General features: G+C 42.0%; 1 protein-coding gene across 5 annotated transcripts in view; it reads right to left on the bottom strand.

The window, feature by feature from the left end:
- Positions 1–9,761: 9,761 nt before the first annotated feature.
- The window catches only part of APLP2 (amyloid beta precursor like protein 2), a 341,040-nt gene continuing 327,402 nt past the window's right edge, over positions 9,762–23,399 (bottom strand). For all 5 annotated transcript variants that reach the window (XM_033919055.1, XM_033919054.1, XM_033919052.1 and 2 more), the window contains 2 exons: positions 18,367–18,522; positions 9,762–12,114 (listed from right to left, as the gene is read on the bottom strand). In XM_033919055.1, coding sequence (XP_033774946.1) covers positions 12,013–12,114; positions 18,367–18,522 — 258 coding nt within the window. In that variant the 3' untranslated portion in view covers positions 9,762–12,012. The remainder of the gene's footprint in view (positions 12,115–18,366; positions 18,523–23,399) is intronic.

The following is a 23,399-nucleotide window of genomic DNA, read 5'->3' on the forward strand; positions in this document are numbered from 1 at the left end:
AATCTTTTAGCAGCCACACTATGCCCCGGCACAGGAGCTGACCAACATGGCAGCCACCTGACACTTAAAGCCATACCTTTCGCTGCATAGCAGTGTCACTGCTTTTGCTTCATTTGTAACAGTGGCCCACAGTCAGCCTTAACTGGTTCTGTTTCCAGTGTTAAGAACATTTTCAGGGATAGTCAGGCAGCTAGACCATTAGTTTAAACCCAAAGTGACAATGTCTTTACTTTGTGTACTTGTCACTTTTATATGAATATGACTTGAAGAAAGAATGGGTGGCAAGGCAAAGCTTATTTGTTTCAAGTACCTACTGCTCTCTGCTTTTGCATCTTGTACTGTTTCCAACTTTGTACACAACTTACTGCTTCAGCCTCAGACTATCACAGAAGGCCTGTATTGCATGGAATCTGCAGCTCTGCACCACATACGGGAGATATAGGTTCTTACCTGCTAATTTTCTCTCTTTTAGCCTCTCCAGACCGGTATAGCTATAGATCTTACAGATGGGTATATATCTCATCATGTCCAGCAGCTGGAGAATGATAGAAAACTTTGGAACAGTACATAATACAGTGTTTCCCCAGAGTGTCATATAATTCAGGCCCAAAAACGGGGTATGCACATGATCATCCTCCCTTCCTCTCTTTCACCCCAATTCTTCCTTTTTCCTTTCTCTCCCCTCCCTTCCATGCCCCTGTGCAGCATAACCCTTGCCCAGCTTCTAACCTACCCACCCCCTGTTCACCGAACTCCTGCAGACCCTCCCCGCAACTGAGCCCTACCTTCATCCAAAGCAGTGTTGTGCTGACAGCACTCTAAAACAGGCTGCTTTGGTCTTGTCCGTCGGGGAATTCAATCTGACGCATTACTGGCAGGCAGGGAACTTTAGAGTCCGTCAGAGTCTAAACTTATTTAACTCCTCTCCAAACAAAAGAAACTCTCTAAAGGGAAATTTTGTGAGTTTAGTCTTGGCTGCTGCATACTGCATGCTGCATACTTGCTGCTGACCAAGGCGGACAGCAACAAGGTATGATATGCGGCCACCCCAAAAGCCATAGACTTGGCAGACGTCCGCACCAAGTCATAGAGTGCGTCTGAGAGGAAAGAGGCTGCCATCTCAATCTTTGCCACCTCTTGATCCACCAAGGACTAATGGTCAGACTAATGGTCAAGAACATGCTCGGGCCCACTGAAACACCGGCCCAAGCCATGAGCCCCCCCCCAACTAGCCACTTAGACCCCCAAGGCAGAGACATCAAAAGTGTTAAGTATGGTTTCCAACTTACAGTCCTCAGAATCCCGTAAGGCAGAACCACCCTCTATGGGCACCACATGCTGTTTAGCAATAGATGAGACCACCGCGTCCACCACTGGCGACTTTAAGGTAACCCTATCCCTCTTCAGGATTGGATACAAATGAGCCATGGAGCGCATAAACCAAAATGACACCTCTGGCGTATTCCACTGCGCCAGGATATCCTGAATATCCTGATGTATAGGAAAAGAGCAGGACGCAGAGCGAATCCTCCTGAGAAAAGGGTCCCCCCACCCAAAGCACATCAAGGAGACTTGCTGAATCAAATCTGAGAGCTCATCTCTCTGAGAACGGCACACCAAAGACGCCTCTTCACCGACAGCCAGAAAAACTGAGGCCCCGCTACCAGCGGCAGTCCCCTCGAGAGGATCCTGGAGGTCTCCCCAAGGGTCCAAGTCCTCATCTAGGTCCACATGCTCCTCAGACCACGTTTTCATTCCAGGCCATCCATGGGCGCTTGGATGAGAGAGGAGGAGAAGGGGGCGGTAAAGGAGTAGAAGGGGGCAGAATTGCAGGGGGCGTGGAGGGGAACCCCTTCCCCCCCCCCCCCGAGACCTACAGGCCAAATGCAGAACCCCCGGCCACCTGAAAATAAGCTCTGCACAAAGCAGAAAATAAATCTGGGGAAAACACCCCTGGCGGTTCCAGGGGACACACCCTGCCACAGCAGGGGACCCAGCAGAAACCTGCCCCTATTTCTCTAAGACGGGGGGAAGGTCACCTGTGGATACATAGAAAAATGGAGGGTCTTGCTGACAAAATGGCAAAGTTCCCACCGAAAATAACCCCTCCAGGCCTGTAGCGGCTGGGAAACCTGAACTGTCCCAGCCATTAAAGCAGGCAAGCCGGCATCAGCTGTTAGGGAATCCCCAGCTGCTTCCGTGGTAAGGGAATCCTTTTTACCCTTACCATCGGCGGCTGAGGAAATCCCTCTGTGGGCAGCATGGGAAGCCTGGGATTCCCCGCTGTCAGCTGCTGACTTGCGAGGCAATTTTGACGGGGAGCCCTGGCCACTGGCACCTGCTGACAACAAGCCTCCTCCACCGCTTTGGCCTACACAGCGTCTACACAGGCTGGCTGCGAGTGCCTCATGTCTTGAGCAAACTGAGGCACTTTTTCCCCTGAAAAGTGCTCATGCTCCATACGCAAACCTAAGAAAAAAGTGCTGGTTAGTTGAAAAATACAGTAAATTACATTAAATTTAAAGGGAAAGCAACCTTTCAGACCTGTACTGCCTCAGGATTTCTTTTTTTTTCTCCACAGAACAGACTCCACTGGCTCTCAAAGAAGTATGCCTTACTTGAATTTGGCAATAACGTAACAAGGCAAATCGAGTCACATCAGGGTTTGTTCGGGGGGCGCTCAGGAAAATCAACTTCATTCACATCTCACAAACAAAAATGTATGATTATGATATATGTGAAGGGTGCTCTCAGTGTGAACCATCAGCGATAGGACTCCAGCTCCGACACTTCACTTCTGGGTCAAGGCGGTAAGCCTCCACCCCCACACCATCATCGAGCACCCTAAGTGTGCTGAAAATTAAAGAAACCTTTCTCCAAAATAATCCAATAAATCAATCAATCAATAACCAATGAGTGAATCAAATATACTCAAACAGTAATTCCTGAGTGACCCCCAAACAAACCCTGCCAGCCAGACCCCCCAGAACACTCAACACGCGTGGTTGAACCTTTTCTCCTGGCGTGGTTTTTGCTTGTTAGTTTGTGAGAAGTTTTCCAGATAAGTATTTCTTTTTTCATTTATTGAATGGTGATTTTTGATTTGTTGAGTATTCCGGGGGGTCTGGCTGGCAGGGTTTGTTTGGGGGTCGCTCAGGAATTACTGTTTGAGTATATTTGATTCACTCATTGGTTTATTGATTGATTGATTTATTGGATTATTTGGAGAAAGGTTTCTTAATTTTCAGCACTCTTAGGGTGCTCGATGATGGTGTGGGGTGGAGGCTTACCGCCTTGACCCAGAAGTGAAGTGTAGGAGCTGGACTCCTATCGCTGATGGCTCACACTGAGAGCACCCTTCACATATATCATAATCATACGTTTTTGTTTGTGAGCTGTGAATGAAGTTGATTTTCCTAAGCGCCCTCCGAACAAACCCTGATGTTTACGTTATTGCTATAGTAGGGATTTTTGGCAAAATCTGAGTGTACTTTTTGTGTTATGTTCTTAAGGCTTACTGCTGAGGCACCCTCTAAAAAAAATGTTGGGGAGAAGGGACCCAGCACGAGACCAGCCCTGTTTGACACCCCTGAGGTTGGACAGACCCCCAAACAGGGCCCACCCAAGCTCAATCTGGCACAAAAAAAGGGACAAGTCCTAAACAAATTCCAACAGGTAAGGGAGATGGGTACAACTCACTCACACCTGCTAGAGACTGAGAGAAGACTGATGGAATAAGGGAGAGTCACCTATTGTGTACTGTTCCAAAGTTTTGTCTCAGCCTCCACCTGCTGGTCATGATGAGATATATACCCATCTGTAAGATCTATAGCTATACTGGTCTGGAGAGTTGCTAAAGAATGCCAAGTTTGTGTATAACTCTGAAGTGATGCAGAACTTAATTTCTTCACACAAACACAGAAGTCAGAAGGCAAACATTATAGGCGACTCTTGGAAAGAGATCAAGATGAGACATCGTTCAGCAGTATTTTAACCTTGGTTAAGGGTACATAGTGCACTAATGTTAGCACATCTTCTGAATCCCTGCTATAAATGTCCCTCCTCCCCCCCATACACAACTTGTAGCAGGTCCAGCTTATTCTCTCAATTGGACAGTGCTGACTTTTTATAAATAGGATTGGTGCAGTTTGAATTTTTGAAGTTTGTTCTGGAATCATTAAAAGGTCCACCAGTTTTGTCTTACTTCAGTGTCTAGTAGCAGAGAGCTCAGTGTTGCTGTTACAAACAGACAACAGAATTTGAATAGAATTCTTTTTGTATGTTGTAAAGTGAGACATACCACTTCACCCAATAAATATCTCCCCCCTTAGATGCAAATTAGGTCTGGGAATGCCCCATGTGAATAATTGTACTCTATGATTTAAACAAAATGTAAGAATGAAAAGTGTAAATTGTAAAGTAAGAAATTGTAAAGAAAGCAAAGGGCAGGGCTTGGTTCGTGCAACCCATCGAATCAAAAAGGTACTCCATGTCCTCTGTTAATTATTGACCCTCCCAAATTTGCATTAGGATTACTATTGGCCACGGGATTTCACCACTACTTGCACCATATCCTGTGTTCCAGTTGCCCATACAATTATACAGGCAATGTAAATGACGTCTGGATATTCATAGCGATATTAAAGTTTAACAATTTGACCAACCTAGATTATTTCCCATGGGTCCAGATGGTCAATGTATACTAACAGAATGAGTACCTTGTATTGTATTCTGCCAGGGTCATTATACTCATGTTACCCCTCTCAAATCGCTTCATTGGCTCCATGCTCAATTTGCCTATTTGTTGTCTGGAAAAAAATCTGACTCACCCATTCAGAACCCCCCATTCATAGTGAGACCTGACATACCTCCAACCCTTCTAAAGCAGCAGTGGCTAGTCAGCAGAGGCTTGCAGCCTGCTGCAAAGGGAAGCCCCATTAGGGCAGGCCAAAATCAGCCTGTTCACAATGCTGCTTCTTCAAGGCTGTCCATTGACATGCTGCTGCTTTGACAGGACCAGAGGTATATATGACAGGTCTCATAGTAGGAGGATGGGCGAGAGGGAAGGAAAGCTGCTGCACATGGGGGGGGGGGGGGGAAGAATTGTTGGGGTGGAGGAGATGAGAGATGAAACAGAGGTAGAAAGGGGTGAGAGGGAGAAATCCTGTATATGGTGGAGAGGAGGGAGGCATGCTGAACATGGTGGAGAGGAGGGAAACATGCATAGAGAAGCGAGGGAGAAATGCTGGACATAGGGTTGAGGGCAGGGAGAGATGGTGCATAAGGAGAGAAAGAAATGTTGCACATAATGGAGGAAAGGAAGGGAAAGATGCTGCATGGAGGGGAAGAGATGTTTGACAGAGGGCATAAGGAAGGGGAGAGAGATGGTAGGCAGTGAGAAAGAAAAATGTAGGATATAGCAGTGTAAGGTAGAAAAACAATTTTATTTTCTATTTTATGATTATAATATGTCAGATTTGAAATGTGAATCCAGCCAGAGCTGGTATTACATAGGGAGCATGAGCTAGGACCTAACAGAGAAAGGAAAAGATGTTTCTTTTGTTTATACCACAGTGCCAGCATCGGGCTGGAGAAGGCAAAGGTTGGAAAGGCTACAAAATAAACCCACCAGGACATTTGAAAAAAAACAAAACAAAATTGGGCAGGAAAGTGAATCAAATCAAAAATATTCTCCCTGAAATCTGGCAGCACTGCCGCGTACAGTTCAAACTCCTCTTACTGACCTACAAGTGTACCTACTCTGCAGCTCCTCAATATCTCCCCTCTCTTCTCTCTCCCTACACACATCCCAGAACTCCATTCTTCAGGTAAATCTGCCAACTCCACCCTTTTCGCCTTGCTGTGCCGTATGCCTAGAACAATCTGTCTGAATCAGTACACCAGGCTCCATCTCTAACCGTATTCAAGACCAGGCTCAAAGCCCACTTTTTTAAAGCTACGTTTAGGTACTAACGCTTCCAAATTGTAACACTATATCTGTTTCTCATTCCCTCTGTAGCCCCTACCCTCTCTACCTCTTCATCCCTTTGTATGTCCCTTCATGAGCCACCCTATGCCTTGTGTTGTCTGCTCTTTCAAGCAGGGACTATCTCTTGCTTGTTTAATGTACAGTGTTGCATGCATTTTGTAGTGCTATACAAATAATAAATAGTATTAGTACCTAGAAAGGGCCAATGATCTAAACATTTCTATTCTGCTTTAACCAAGAATAGCTCAAGGTGGATTATAGTAAAGATATATAACAATTCCACCCTATAAAGAGAATAACCGGGGAGCCTTCTTAGTTTGAGTGGAGCACTGCCTGAGCGGATTCTTACTGGTTCCTGGCCTCCTGCAGCAGCGGTTTGCTGTTTGTTTTCCTCGGCTAGCAGGCATCTACAGAGACGGACCCCCTGACGTCATTGGGTCCGTCTCTTCACCTTTAAAGTCGGGCCACTGCCGCGGCTGAACCGGGAGCCTTCTTAGTTTGAGTGGAGCACTGCCTGAGCGGATTCTTAATGGTTCCTGGCCTCCTGCAGCAGCGGTTTGCTGTTTGTTTTCCTCAGCTAGCAGGCATCTACAGAGACGGACCCCCTGACATCATCGGGTCCGTCTCTTCACCTTTAAAGTTGGGCCGCCGCTGCGGTTGCGGCCACAGGGGCGTGCCCTAAGGGGCACGCCAGGCCCCTTGGAGCCACGAGGAGACTGGGAGCTGGAAGCCGGTTGGTAATATATAAAGTCTTTCTATAACTTTTATATGACTTTAGAATACGGGAAAAAGAAAGATAAAACCTAAAAGTTCTACACCAGTGGTATCGGGTCCAATGGACAGACACTTATTATTATTTTCGGACAATCCATCAGTGGTACCACCAGATGCAGATTCCTCCTTGTCAGGAGCCTCAATAAGTCCTCTCAATCGCACTCCTCCCCTTCATCCGGTACCCAATGATAGTGGGAATATAATCCTCACTATATCTGATGCTCAAGTGATCTCATCCACCCATTCAAATAAATTAGTATATGCTGAAATAACTAAATCTTTGATATTTTCTGGTGGAGTGGATGAAACCACACGAACAGAAGAAACACAGGATATTACCTTAAAAGATTTATGGTTAGGAATATCCAGAGTTGAAGGGTTTCTCAGGACAACGATGAAGCAAATGGGAGATTATTCTCAGTCAGTTTCTTCTAAATTAGAAAATGTGGCTGCTAACTTAGGTTGTTTGGATAAACGACTAAATGTGGTGGAAAATCAATGTAATAATTTGCAAGCTGTCTCTGTATCAGCTGTTAAAGATTCAACATTAATACATTCTAAAATTGAATCTATGGAGAACATGAATAGAGTGAAAAATCTACGGTCAATTTTCTAGTAACTCATTTATTGTCGCCTAAGATTTTATTAAGGAAGTTCTTTAAGGAAATACTGGGAATGACCAATGCAGAGAATTTTCCAATAAATAACTATTATATTCCTTTTAAAAAACTTGAATCTGCCCAGGAGGTGGACCATCACCAGAGGTAAATTTGACTGAATTTTTAGAAGATACACAGGATGTGATTCAGACTTGGTCCACCCTGGTAATAACATGCATGAGCGAGATGGATAAAATGTTGATAATGAGACTTTATTTCAAAAATAGGTTAACAAAATTTTGTGGGGATTTGGTCAGGATTTTTCCGGATGTATCCAGAACCACACAGCTGAGGAGGAAATAATTTTTGAAATTGAAGGATAGAGTGTTGGCACTGGATGCATCCTTTTACCTGAAATTTCCCTGTAAATGTATGATTAAACTACAAGATATCGAATATTCCTTTTGGGATCCAATACAACTACAACAATTCTTAATTGCAAGAGAAAAGAAATAGAAATGAGATTTGTTTCATTTTACTGAAAAATTGAGAATTAATATAATAGTACTCCGATTTAAGGATAACTCAGGGTTCATTGACTATGAGCCAAGATTCTTTATCCTTAATATTTTTTGAACTTTATTTTATTAGAAATAGTTAGAACGCTCCCCATTAATGTGGGCTTGAAAGGAGATTTGTATGTATGATTTGATTATGTATTGTTTTATGTGATTCCTTTTTTCTTTTGAATTGTTGGATATTGTAAAGTATTCAAAATTATAAATAAAAAAAAATAAAGAGAATAACCATACTAATTCTTCAAAGTACAGATCACACTAATTAAACACAATGAAAACTTTTTTTCTGCCTTTCTAATCTCACAAGGTAATGTATTCTGGATAGAGGGACCAATACTAAATAGTGACCACTGGCTAGTGACCATTTTATGGCAACTTGTTGCATAATAGAGAATGACACAGGTAAAAAATCTGTCCCGTCACCGCCCCATCACCAGACCACTATCCCCTTCACCGCCTCATCCCCACCATCCTCAAACCTGCTGTCCCTTTCACTGCCCCATTCCCGCAGCATCCACCCTTCCCTCTCGCCACCTCACTGCCCTTCAGGGGCCCGAGAATCTCCCTTTCTCCCCCTTCACGGCGTAAAGAAACTTAAGGGAGGGAAGGCGCGCAGTCACTGATCACATGCTCCCTCTGGCCAAATCTATCTCCCTCCCCCCTTACCTTTGTGGCGCTTTAGAAAAGAAACTGCTACCGGCGAAGCCTGCCTGTGTCACCTTGCAGTCACGTGTGTGTGGGTGAAAGCTTCTCCTCTGACAATTGTCATTTTATAAACACAAATAAAACAGAGCAAGGTTCAACAAAACCCAACTCCCCTCCCTTTCACAAATATCCCCTTCACTATTGTGAAAACTGAACAAACCAAATTAATACAGAATGCTACATAGAAAAATCAAGTTAACAGAATACTTTAGTCACACATGGCAAGAATAATGTTAGGGGAGTGCAACTAGGGCAACTGCCCCCTGGTTAAAGAGAGAGCCCTAAGCCAGCTGGAAGCTAAAGAAGCACAGCCTGGACTTTGCGGTTCCCAGTTATGTTTAATACCAGCTCTAGCAGGATATATATTTCAAATCTGAAATATTCTAATCACAAAATATAAAATAAATTTATTTTTTCTTTTTGTTGTCTGGTAATTTTATTCTTCAAATCACATTGGTATCAGGCTTTGGTTTTAGGTTCCTTCTGTCTTCATCGTGGCATGCCTGGCTCCTGAAGGTAAAATAGGCACAAGAGGAGCTGGGGAGAAGATGCCGAGTGACACGGCACAATTTTTTTTACCACAGGAGTAAGACTTTTCACCGTTCCCACGGGGTGGTAAAAAGTCTTGTCCCCATTCCCGCGGTAAACCAGTTGCAAATGTCTCCATTCCTGTGGATTTACTGCGGTGAACAACGGTTTACCACGGTAAACGGTTCCTGTGTCATTCTCTATTACAGAATGAAGCAAGCAGAGTATGCAAATGGGAGAGGTGGTAATATGAAGGCGAGACGTGCCCACTGAATAGCACAAGGAAACTGCACATAACATTTAATCTGCTAACAAGGCATAGTATAACAAAAGAAGTTTTGAGGAATGCCTGGGCCTTATACACCTTCACATCTGAGAACAGAAAAGGTAACAAGCATGTCAGGAATAGTTTGTGGGAGAAGATTTCTAACATGGAAAAATCAGTATTGTATTATTTAGGCTAGAGAGAAATAACCGCAGATACAGAAATGATTCAATACAACCTAATCATGAAGAAAATACTGAGGCGCTAAACCTTTAAATACAAAAGACATCTTATAAAAAAGCAAAGTAAAAAAAAAGAATGACTTAATGGAAGTTAAAGTGTTTATTGATGTGTTTAAACTTTTTACATTCCCCACAGACTACATAAAGGAGCTTGCAGGTTAATAATCAAATCTGTGAATTGTAGGAGAAAAATGAGGGGAAAAATAATAACCAGTCAAAGGAAAATAGAAAAAAATAACCACCACAGGTTACCAGAACCTCCAGATTTAAAAAATTAAACAGCTGTGAGCATTATCACCACCTATACAAGCATTACAAAGACATGATTGTGAATGGAACGAACATCATTGCTCTCCTTGTTTCTTTACAGTAAGCAGTATTCCTTTTTAAAACACTGTTTCTCCAAGGGCTTTCAGAGATCAAAGCATATTTATTGGGTACACTGATGGCTTTACCATGGACAGTTAATTAAGACCAGAATTCAATATCAAATCCCACAATACTTGACTCACATCATGCAGTTTTAGGGTAAAACCAACTGCATGTGTTAAGAGGGTTGATTCCTAAGTCATGGCAACTTTTTTGTCTCTCGAGAATGTGCCAACACTGGAAGTCTAATATATATGTTTGAAAGTGTGTGACATGTACTTCTTTAATGTTGCCACCAAATGAGTGCAGCAGTTTCTGATAGGGGAAAAGCAAAAAACATGACATTTGAAATCATTTTATTTTTATTTTAAATTCTTTATTCATTTTAAATCATAAACAAGTGTGCAATAATATATCCATTAAATTTCAATGTAACACTTGAAAATCTTAAATCATATCCCCACCCCCCACCCTACTGAAATTAAAATTCATGAATCATTTTCAAAGACAATAAGTGTACAGAAATACAATCATTATATTTTCAATACAACACTTAAACATCTTTCCAAATCATTTTATTAAGTAATAAATGTTAACTATTTCACTAAACCAAGCATACAATCAGCTTGAGAATATGTTTAACTGTTAAGATCCTTCAAAGTTGTCTCCCATCCCCAACATTGTAAACTGTCTGCTATGAGCTGTAGTGTTGTCATGTAGAATTATGGCATTGTGTAACAGTTCTGGATGTTTCTCCCATACTGCACAACATAGATGGTACTGCAGAAATGACTTGTAATATACTTGTGTGTGTCATGAAGTGGATGACACAAGCCAACCTGGGAGACCACTTTGAAGGGTATTTAACAGTTTGTACTTGTACTTTGCTGTCGTTGCTGTACATTGTATGCCGTAATAAAATGATGATTTCAAATGTCATTTTTCTTGCTTGAACCCTACCAGAGACTGCTGCACTCATCTCATCAGCTGGCAACATTAAGTACATGCCACACACTTTCAAACGTATATATCAGATTGCCAGTGTTGGCACTTTTTTTTGAAGTTGCCATGACTTATGCATCGTCCCTCATATTTATTAGAGTTTAAATACTACCATATTAAGACTAGAGAGGTCCCAATGGCTTGGCAGCACCACAGTGTGAGACAAGTTTTGTTCTCAGACCTGGGACAGCAGTGACATCTAATGGAACATGCAAGTACATGTATGACATATCAGGCAGAAACCACAGTTCGTCACTTATTGAAAGTCTGCCACTTACAGTGGCTGAATATAGAAAAGGCCAGAGATACCATATGCTTGGCTGGAGCAGTTCAGTTTGACAAAGCTGGGATGGGGGAGGAATGGCTACCAGAACAAAAAAGTAAAAACAAAAGCCACACATGCACCAATTGTAAGAGTTTACAAATCAGCTACAATTCATATTTAAAAAAAGGAATACTGCTCAGTTTTTCTCTGCATTTTATAGTATATAAAAGCCAAAAATCATATGAAGAGCCACATTTCTCATTTTTACAAGACAGTTAGTACAAATGACTTTCATATACAAGCAATCGGAAATAAAAATCTTATAATATATATCTATACATGTATAGATATATATCTATATATATCTATAAGTGGATGAGACCACAAATACAACAGAACCATATTTCAGATTAATTTAATTAAAAAAAACTACACCTCCATCAAATTTGAAATATATTCATCATTGAAGATTTATATAATCATATATTTTATTCACTCATTTAAAAAGAAAAATAACGCAGTAAATCTACAGTAGTAATTATAGTCTTAATTATTGATTCAAGAGTTCTGAATGTAAGATGAAGCCCTCTTGAAAGCAACAGTTGGTCAGTAGTCGATCCAATCCTATGGATCCTCTCCTTTTCTTTTGGCCCTCCTCTTCCCCCTGGGTTGGTAGCACTGCCTCCATCGCAGTTGTTAGATCTGCATTTGTTCTAAGTACTTGTATGTGGGGTTCTCATAACCATGGTTCTGCATCTTGTTAAGATGGCGCTCCTCTGGAGTTAGCATTGGATCAACCTAAAGGGGGGGGAAAAAAAATCATCACAAGAAAGTTGGAGAAACCAATGCAAAATGGACAATAGAGTTCAGATGGCTGAGGGAAATCTAGCAAGAAACAACAACGAAGGAGACCAGATGGTGTTCAATCCTATTTATTTGTAACAGACTTGACACGATCCTGCCTCAGGAGTCTTGCTGTTCAAACGTAATAGGTAAAATGTACTGATTCACTCGCTCAAATTACACTTTGAGATGTCAAAAGAAACACCATCTATAAAAATGATAGTGTATAGCTGTGCCATGTCCAACTGAAAATGAACGTGGCACAGCTACACACACTATTATTTTTATAGATGGTGTTTCTATAATGCTATCAGTTCACAACACTGACCAAGTGATCTCACCAAATTAGAATGAAGTTTGAATTACCATCCAACTTTAAAATCAACGGGGAAAAAAAAAACCCAACTGAAAAATGTCAAGTTGAGGTCGGAGGATGATGCAGAAAGCAACACAGTACAGTTGTATGCAGATATCTTGAATGTACAGCTTTTACCACAAGTGCAATACCATGTATTCAGAAAGTATATGCTAATATCATACCCATAGTATATGTATGTTAATTGGGCAGAGGAGTCTGTCAGACATATGCGCACAAAGGTTTCACAGTAAACCTGGCTTCTTAAGTGCATGTCAAAACAAAAATAAAGCATCAACCCCCATGAGCACCAATTCTCAAGTCTCGCAAAATTTCTTATACATAAGAGTGCTAGTCTATTAAACTGCATTAAAACAAAGCTGGCATTAAATCCTATCCACTAACCCTTTCTATGCTGCCCTGGAACTAGCAAATTATGCACTCAGTTTTGGCCAGAACTGAAGCCAAAACCCTAGTCCCACCCCCATTCCTGACAACCCCCCCACCCACACACCTCAGTCCTAGGCTGCCCACCAACTCTGCCTCCCCAGGCCAACCTTCTAAAAGCCCTGGTGGTGCAGTGGTCTTTGAGCTATCCCAAGTCACTCCTGCTCCCTCCTGCTGCAGGTTAATGGCTACCATTTGAAATTAGAATCAGCACAAGCAGAAGCAATCCACAGTTGCTCCTGCTATTTCCAATTTGTTTGGTCTCTACTCCCTTATCTTTGGTTTGATCCAAGCACCAATCCTTGTGTCCCTGGGCAAGTCATTTAAATCGCCATTGCCTCAGGTACCATAATTAGATTGTAAGCCCACCGGAACAGATGAGGAAAATACTTAAGGTACTTGATTAGATTGTGAACTGCTCAGATGACTGTTGATGGGCAGTATATCAAATAAGAAATAGGATGTCACCACAAGAGCATGGACAACTGATAGCTGAGCTCTGTCAAGGCAGCTTTGAAAATAGTGATTTTCTCCCCTCTCCTTCAAGAGAGATTTAGTGGGTCTCCATTTCTGGGTCAAGATATTTAACTAGGAAGTGACTTGGAAGTTCAAATATACTGCTGAAGGTGAGGAAAATAGTCATTCACATGCTGGGAATTCTGATGGCACCACAGCTAAAATGGCAGCTAATCTGATTTCAGATGAGGATCTTTCCACAAGGGCTATCAGTGAAGATGAAATTACTAAAGGATATAGCACGATAGTTCTGAGATTTAAAATTAGAAATGAAAGGAGGCATGCAATCTGATGTCAATCTGTCCTTGGGGAAATTCAAAAAGATCTTAGTGAGACAGGCGGCAGAATTAAGTCGGTTGAAGAGCATTTGGACACTATGGAGGAACACATTCAAACCTATCGATCAGAATTTCAACAACAAAACTAACTCTTAGATGCAATAGAGGAAAATAGATTGAGAAAGAATAATTTAAGATTTAAAGGAATTCCCAAAATGGAGCGATATCATTATGGTGCACATGTGGTCACTAGGATGTCAGTAAAAAAAAATCAGATAGCCAGATTGTGGGTGGTTCAACTTCAATTAATATTAAAATGGACAGAGTGCATAGGAGTTTGTGTCACCGTGCTGATACCGCTCCCTAGAACATTATTGTATGCTTTCATAACTTCAGTCTAAGAGAAGCCGTCTTAAAGAAGGCATGTGAACACAAAGGTCTGGTTTGGGACAATTGTAAGATAGCCATATATCAGGATCTGGCAAAAAAACAAAAACCAACAAAATGGAACAAACCCCCCCCCCCAACAAAAAAACCTCTTCAAAAAAGAAAAACGCTTAGTGGTGTTACTTGCTATCTATAAGCGGCCAATCACCACTATAGATAAACCTTTGGGGATTTCAAGCTTTGGTCCTTCGTCTCCCTGGGATGCTCTCATCTCCTCCACTTCCAGGGCAGTATACCAGTTCTTCGGTTCAAGGGTGGGTGGATTCACAGTACCAATCTTGCAGGATTCCGTAATCTGAATCCAGCTGTCTTCCCTCAGCACAGCTTCTTCTTCCCCACTACTGGAAATCTTTAATACCTCATGATCCATTTCATTGATGTACCTCTCATTCTCACGGATGCTTCTCAGTCTTGTCACCTCCTCTCTCAGTTCCTTTACTTCCTTCATGAGGGATTCAAGCTGAAGACAGCTTGCACATGGAACCACTCCCTCTGCTTGGGTAACATTTTTTGTCTGCACAGACAGAAGCTGTAACCTGAACAACAGCTTTGGTGACACAAGGGTGAGGATTCCCCCCTTCCCTTCTTCCCCCCCCCCCGAAATATAGCACACTTGGCCTAAGAGTTTTCCAGGTCTCTCTCTCACTTACTACTCCACAATATCTCAAAAAGGTCCTAAATAGATTCAAAGAAGTCTATTAGTCAACAGCTCTCTCTGCATGCAAATATATGCAAATTATATATGCAGTTCACAGGTTGCTGTGAAAACTATCTTTAATGTTGAGCCTCTACAACATCTCTCTTACAACCAAGGCTTACTGAGATTTAGGCACTAGGCCAGCATTCTTCCCCTCAAAGGTCACCTGTGAAGTCTGATCTCTAAGAATGAATTTCAATTGGCATCTGATCAAATTCGTTATCTGGGAGTTCAAATAATGAGGTATTTACAACTTTGAGAGTGTATTTTTGTATTTGTTCTGATTTGCTTAAATGGAAGAACTTATGGATATCATGGTGGGAGAGAACTGCTACTCTTAAAATGAATATTCTGCCTAGTTTATTTCCTTTTCAGACTTTGTCTATCTCTGTCATCTCTTCAGTGAGACTTTCATATGTTTATATGGAGGACAAGTCTCCACTCTTAGCAAAATATATACTCTGGGAGGAGATTAGAGTAAAGAGGGAAGAGCTATTCTAAATTTACTATGGTATTACTGGACTGCTCAAATTAAACAATTATTGGATTGGGAATTTTTCCCTTCAAAAACTGGAGTCTCATTAGAGCAATCATATTTTCTCTTTTTGGCATGTTATGGTTATCTCAGATCTCCCAAGATCAAATGGTCCCCAGTCCCTTTGGCAGACCATTACCTCCTAAACCAGGGGTGCCCAATACGTCGATCGCGATCGACCAGTAGCTCAGGAAGGCAACGTGAGTCGATCGCGGAGCCCATCCCGGGCTCCGTGATAGACTCGTGTTGCCGTCCTGATCTACGGGCCGATCAGCCTTCCTCTCCAGTGTTCTCCCTAGGGCCTTTTAACTGGGCGGTCCGCCCAGCTGTCATCTGCCGCTGCTGAACATTAAAAAAACCCCAAAAAACCGGCTTGGAGATTTCAGCCCGTAGCAAACTTATGCTCCGGGCTCTAACGTGTGCGTGCCGGTTTCTCTTCTCTTCCCTCCGAAACCGGAAGTTATGTCCGGGGGGAGGGGAGGGGGGAGGAGAAGGGAAGCTGGCACGCACATGTTGAGAGACCTGAAGCAAGCGTTCGCTACGGGCTAATGCGGGAGACAGGTTAGTGAAGCATTTGTTCTTCTTCCTGCCGGATCCTGCCTACTTTCTGTTTCCGCGAAGGCAGGACCCGGCAGCATTTCCCCCAATAGGTTGATCACGATCTTGGGCTGATCAGCCTTCCTCTTCCCGACGGCAGAATTGACGTCGGGGAGAAGAATGCTGGTTGCCGAAGCAGGGAGAGCTTGGGGCCTGTTATTGGCGGCGTTTGGGTCCTGATCCCCGATGGCAATGGCAGTGGCTTGGGGGAGAGCAGGGAGAAAGAAAGAAAAAGGGCAGGCAGGGAGACAGAAGGAAAGAAGAGAAACAGAAAAAAAAAGAAAGGGAGGCAGAGAGAAAGAAAGGGCAGGGAGAGAGGAAGGAAAAGTTGGGGGAGGGAATGAGGTCTGGAGGAGAGGAAGCATACAGGCTGAAAGAAGGGAAGAAAGATTGTATGCACAGGCAGAAGAAGAAAGTGCAACCAGAGACTCATGAAATCACCAGCCAAGGTAGGAAAAATGATTTTATTTTAAATTTAGTGATCAAAATGTGTCTGAATTTATATCTGCTGTCTTTATTTTACACTAAGGTCCTTTTACTAAACCGCAATAGAGGTTTTTAGCGCAGGGAGCCTATGAGTGTCGAGAGCAGCGCTGGGCATTCAGCGCAGCTCCCTGCGCTAAAAACTGCTATCGTGGTTTACTAAAAAGGGAGGGGGGTATATTTGTCTATTTTTGTATGGTTGTTACTGAGGTGATAGTGCTTAGAGTCATCTGCTTTGACCTCTTTGAAAAACCCTGGAATAGGAATAATAATTAACATTTTCTATGCGTACAGTGTGCTTTGTGTTTTTTTTTTAAATTTTATTGTTGGTAGATCATTTTGACTTGGTCATTTAAAAAGTAGCTCGCAAGCCCAAAAAGTGTGGGCACCCCTGTCCTAAATGTCTGCCTAAACCTCACAACTGAAACCTGAACAACAAAGCTACCAAGGAAGTGAAATTAGTGTGTGGAAAAATGAGACCAGACCTCTTCTGGAACATAGTGACTGAATCCCTAAACTCCCCTTCAAACTGCATGTCAGTGCTAGCAAACTGGAATAAAACCATAACCGACACATTAGAACTGTTACACCCCTCTATCCTCACAAAATAAAACAAAATCGAACCTCTCCTTGGTTTACTGAGTCATTGGGAACTGACAAACTATGCAAGTGACTGGAAAGGAAATGGCAAAAGAGCAAAGTGCAGGAAACACATTGGGGAACATCAATAAAGAAATACAAGTTCAACATATCAGAGGACAAGAAAATCTACTATGCCAGCAAATTAGGAACCAAAACTTTAGAAAATAAAAAATTATTCTTCCTGGTGTGACGTCTAATAACCCCCCTCCCCCTGAATCAAGAATCCATGGGCCACCACAACAAAATTACAGCACAAGAACTAGCAGATTTCTCTCTCAATAAAATCAAAACAGTTCAAATCAGAAGTTGCTAAAATGACCATCACAGAACCGACCCCTCTTGATACTTCTGAGCACCCCATAGAGCCCATTAAAGCAGACTGAATCTGGGCCTCATTCTCCAACTTGTCCAACCTTGATACAAAAAGACTAATATCCAAACTGTCCACTTGCAGCAGCCCCCTGGACAACTGCCCCTCATATCTCCTCACAGCCACACCTGAACAAATCATCATCTGAATCACCAATCTCCTAAATAGCTCCTTAAACCATGGCCATTTACCAGAAGAAATGGGAAAAATAGCGCTCACCCTTATACCAAAAACATCAAATGTAGATCTCTCTACAGCCTCAAACTACAGGCCCATTGCTGGCATTCCCATTCTTACCAAACTCCTTGAAGCCCACATAATAACTTAGATCAAGCAACATTCTTGCTTTCATCTGTCCCTGCTCTTTATTCTACCTTCTTCTCTCAGTAAGTCGCCTTGAGCATGCATAAGTATGCGAGACACACAAATAGAAGATTAGATTAGATGATCCCACTGATGTATGGATTCATCTCGATATGATATTAGGGGCAGGGAAGGGAGGAATTATGAGTTAGTATTAATCTTGTTGGGTGTTAACAGACTGTTGCTTATATTTGTAATTGAGTAGTATACTGTTTTAGCTCTTTGTACCCTGATTTTGTGATACAAGGGATGAGGGGAGAGAAGGGGAGGGGTTTCTTATCACATGGGAGAATAATTTTTCCTCTGTTTGTTGCTTTATTATTTGATATAACTTGTTTTTGTTACAAAAGGGAGTTGTTTACAATGGCCAAAAATCTAATCAGGTACTTTAAGCAATTTCCCTCTCTGTCCCAATTTATTGATAAAGAAATAAAAGAAAAACCTCCCTTCCCTATAGCCGAGCCAAGAGCTACTCACCTCCACGATTCCATGGCTGATTGTTCCATATTGTCTCCTCCGTAGTAACACTAAGCTAATGACAATCACAGTGGCTATAGCAACTGCAATCACTAGCAGCCCAATCAAGGCACTGCTGCTGAAGCTGAAGTCATCACGCATTGATCTCTCCGATTCCTAAAAGAAAGGAGGGAGATTAAAATATTTTAAAAGTCTGTTCCACTACAGAAGTAAACTCAAGTCCTTGTTATCAGCCTACTCAATATCTTTTCTATGCACAATCCACAAAGCCACTGAAAGGGCAAGCTGTAAAAGCAGCGATTCCCAACGTCGGAAGCAAAAGACCAGGCTTCCACAAAAGAAGCAGAAACATCCACAAAGTACACCAGTCCTTGGACCCAGGAGTTTAGAATACAAAATACTTTATTTCAAATTGTGAAAAATTAACAGGCACTGGAACCTAGTCCCAAAACAGGCCGTGTTTCAGCAATATAAGCCTTCCTCAGGGGTCTTTTACAGAATCGAAAATATACAAAATAAAATAAAAATGACACAGCATTAGTCAAAATTTAAAGCATCACATCAATGATGAAATAAAAGCAACATAAAAGAAAGATGCCATTGAGGCATCTTGTATAGCCTCAAATGTAGAAATATAGATTAGAACTCCCCCTCCTCTCTTCTCTTCCTGGAACATCACGCTTCTCTGCCTCTTCTTCCCTTGGATTCTTTTCTTTGTCTGTTCTCTCTCATTCACAAGAGCACAGAAGCAGTCTCTAAATCCACTCTATATTTGTAAAGCTTATGTATCGTTCTAAAGATTGCCTTTCTGTATTTCTATATTATATTATTTATGCAATCACTTCTGGCTGTGTTTGTCATTTGATTTTACTTCCTAATGAATCTTCTGTGAGAATATTGAACCCGGGACCTGGCGGATTGTAAGGCTGCCTCACATTACACCTCCAAACCTGACCTTTGGGGAGGGTCTAACCTTACATATACCTTATGTAATTTTATATTTTGATGTATGTTAGGGTTTTGCTAGTATTTGCCTTAAATGATATTCGTCATTGATGCAACGTATATCATTTGCAAATGAGTTTTAACACTGAGAAATGCAAAGTCATGCATGTAGGGAAAAAGAACCCGATGTTCAACTATAAAATGGGGGGATCGTTGCTGGGGGTGAGCAAACTTGAAAGAGACCTGGGGGTGATGGTAGACAGAACATTGAAAGCATCAGCACAGTGTGCGACAGCCTCAAAGAAAGCGAACAGAATGTTGGGTATCATCAAAAAGGGTATCACGACCAGGACAAAGGAAGTCATTTTGCCGCTATATCGGGTGATGGTGCGCCCACATCTGGAGTACTGGTCGCCGTACCTCAAAAAGGACATGGCGGTACTTGAGGGAGTCCAGAGAAGAGCGACAAAGTTGATAAAGGGTATGGAAAACTTCTCATATGCGGACAGATTGGAAATGCTGGGGCTATTCTCTCTGGAAAAGCGGAGACTTAGGGGAGATATGATAGAAACCTTCAAAATCATGAAGGGTATAGAGAAGGTAGACAGGGACAAATTCTTCAGGCTGTGGGGAGCCACAAGCACAAGGGGGCACTCGGAGAAATTGAAAAAGGACAGGTTTAGAACAAATGTTAGGAGGTTCTTTTTCACTCAGAGGGTGGTGGACACATGGAATGCGCTCTCGGAGGCTGTAATAGGCCAGAGCACGCTAAAGGGGTTCAAGGAAGGTCTAGATAAGTTCCTAAAAGATAAGGGGATTGAGGGGTACAGAAAGAAGTAGAGGTAGGTTATAGGATTAGACAGAAACCACTTCACAGGTCACGGACCTGATGGGCCGCCGCGGGAGCGGGCCACTGGGCGCGATGGACCTCTGGTCTGACCCAGTGGAGGCAACTTCTTATGTTCTTAATTTGATTTTATATGTAAGTATGTAATTTGTTATAGTGTGTTTTTGTATTGATTTGTATGACAAACTAGTTAATGTCTTATTTTGTATGTTCATATGTAACTCGTCCTGGATAAGGGCGGGTGAGAAATAAACAAACATATCAAAGTTGAAAATAGATAGAAATATAATTTAAAATATAGAGACAGTCTTAATATAAAAGCTGCCCTGTGAACTTCTAAAAGCTAAGTTACTCAGCATTTCATATTCTGCTCTTTTCACTGGTTTTCAGCATTATATCTGCTTAATTTCTCTTCTCCTCCCTGTTTCTTACTAAAAAAAAATATAAAAAAGCACAAAAAAATCCTTCTCTTTCCTCTGTTAAATCTTTATTTCCTCTTCCTGCAGTTTTGTTTAAAATACTGTGTTTTAGGTGGTATAGAGCCTATATTTCTGGTGCCTGTGGCTCAGGGTGACTAAAGTAGGGAAAATCCTGTTATAAATCCTGTGTTTTAGGGTAGCACTGATAGAACCTGCAGTTTTGTTTAAAATACTGTGTTTTAGGTGGTATAGAGCCTATATTTCTGGTGCCTGTGGCTCAGGGTGACTAAAGTAGGGAAAATCCTGTTATAAATCCTGTGTTTTAGGGTAGCACTGATAGAACCTGCATTTTTGTTTAAAATACTGTGTTTTAGGTGATAAAGAGCCTATATTTCTGCCTTACTAGTAGTCTTACTTATAGTCCCACCAACCCCAGGGACCACTATTCATATATATAGACCCATATAATCAGGACTTCACAACCAATCAAGATGACCTTTATTCTATGCAATCACTGTGGTGCTTTAATTCCAAGACATACTATTTGGAGGCTTAAGGCTTGCCCCATCTGTCTTCAACTTGCCAGTATTAAGGAGGTGCTCTGCAAACTTAAACAGGAATTGAATACAATTAAAGCAGCTTCCATCACTCCACAAAATCATACCAACTTACCACCTCTACCTCAAAGAATAAAACAGCCCAGGAATAAATGGGTCACAGTAGGCTCAGGAAGACTGAAACATGTAACACAGAAACATCCACCTTCACTAATATTACCTCTACAGAATTCCTTCGCTCCACTAGTGCACTGCGATACTCAGGAAAACAGAAGGGAGGTGGGACTGGAACCAATGAAGGAAACTCAAGAGAACAAGAGCACCCTAAGTACAAATAAAAAAGCCAAAAACAGAAAACTATTACTTTTGGGGGATTCCATCATCAGAGGCATTAACCTTGGAACACAGGGCGAGGAGACCAAAAGTAAGACTACTAGTAAGGCAGAAATATAGGCTCTTTACCACCTAAAACACAGTATTTTAAACAAAAATGCAGGTTCTATCAGTGCTACCCTAAAACACAGGATTTATAACAGGATTTTCCCTACTTTAGTCACCCTGAGCCACAGGCACCAGAAATATAGGCTCTATACCACCTAAAACACAGTTTTTTAAACAAAACTGCAGGTTCTATCAGTGCTACCCTAAAACACAGGATTTATAACAGGATTTTCCCTACTTTAGTCACCCTCTTGATTGGTTGTGAAGTCCTGATTATATGGGTCTATATATATGAATAGTGGTCCCTGGGGTTGGTGGGACTATAATAGTGAAATGTCTTCCAGGATCCTCAGCTACCAGGAGTTCCAGGCAAATACTGACTATAATTAAGGAAGAAACTAAGGATTTTAACACTGATGTTGTTATCCATCTGGGAACAAATGACCTGGCCAACAACTCCACACTTGCAGCACAGAAAGCTTTTCGGGAGCTTGGTGAGGGCGTGAAACCTTTTGTAAAGACTTTAGCTTTTTCTGAAATACTGCCTGCATATGGAAAAGGAGAGCAAAGAATGAAAAACACAGAGGACTTTAATAGATGGCTCAGAGCCTGGTGTCATCAAGAAGGCTTCAGGTACATAGGAGGATGGGGAAATACATGGAAGGACAAGAAGCTATATTGCACTGATGGGCTACATATTACTACAGCAGGAAAAAGAAACCTTGCAGAGAAATTTAGACAATATTTTTCTAGGCATTTAAACTAGAAGGTGGGGGTGGTGTATGTACGAAGGACAATTATAGAGACCACCCCCGGCAAAAGAAAAGATATGATAGTAGTAAAGGCTGCAACATAAGCAATATCAACAACTCATTTCTTAGTATTGCAACGGAAAGTGAAACGACACAAAAATCCATACGAAAAAGGAGATTATCGCTGAAAAATAGCTGGAAAGCAATGACCACAAATGCTCGCAGTCTAAGCAACAAAGTTCATGATCTGCAAGCCCTGATATTAGAGGCAGATCTAGATATTGTTGCTATCACAGAGACATGGTTCAGTGAATCACATGGATGGGATGCAAACATACCGGGATATAATCTTTTTAGGAAGGACAGAGATGGTCATAAAGGTGGAGGAGTAGCTCTCTATGTAAAGATCAATATCTAAGCGACCGAAATGCAAGGGACCTGGGGAGAGGAAGAAGCGATATGGATTGCTCTGAAAAGAGAAGATGGAACTTCTATCTACGTGGGTGTAGTCTACAGACCTCCGACTCAATCGCAGCAAATTGATAAGGATCTGATTGTGGATATCCATAAGTTTGGAAGGAAAGAGGAGGTTCTGCTGTTGGGAGATTTCAACCTGCCGGATGCGGACTGGAATGTTCCGTCTGCGGAATCGGAAAGAAGTAGGGAGATTGTGGATGCCTTTCAAGAGGCTCTGCTCAGACAAATGGTGACGGAACCCACAAGGGAAAAAGCGATATTGGATCTGGTCCTCACAAATGGAGAGAGTATCTCTAATGTTCGAGTGGGTACTCACCTGGGTAGTAGCGATCATCAAACGGTTTGGTTTGATATAACGGCTAAAGTGGAGAGCGGCCGCATGATACTTAAAGTCCTAGATTTCAAACGTACGGACTTTAATGCAATGGGAAAGTACCTGAAGGAAGAGCTGTTAGGATGGGAGGACATAAGAGAAGTGGAAAGACAGTGGTCTAAGCTGAAAGGAGCGATAAAAATGGCTACGGACCTTTATGTGAAGAAAATCAATAAAAACAAGAGAAAAAGGAAGCCGATATGGTTCTCCAACCTAGTGGCT

This window comes from Geotrypetes seraphini, chromosome 13, assembly GCF_902459505.1.
Source record: "Geotrypetes seraphini chromosome 13, aGeoSer1.1, whole genome shotgun sequence".
Lineage (NCBI taxonomy): Eukaryota > Metazoa > Chordata > Amphibia > Gymnophiona > Dermophiidae > Geotrypetes > Geotrypetes seraphini.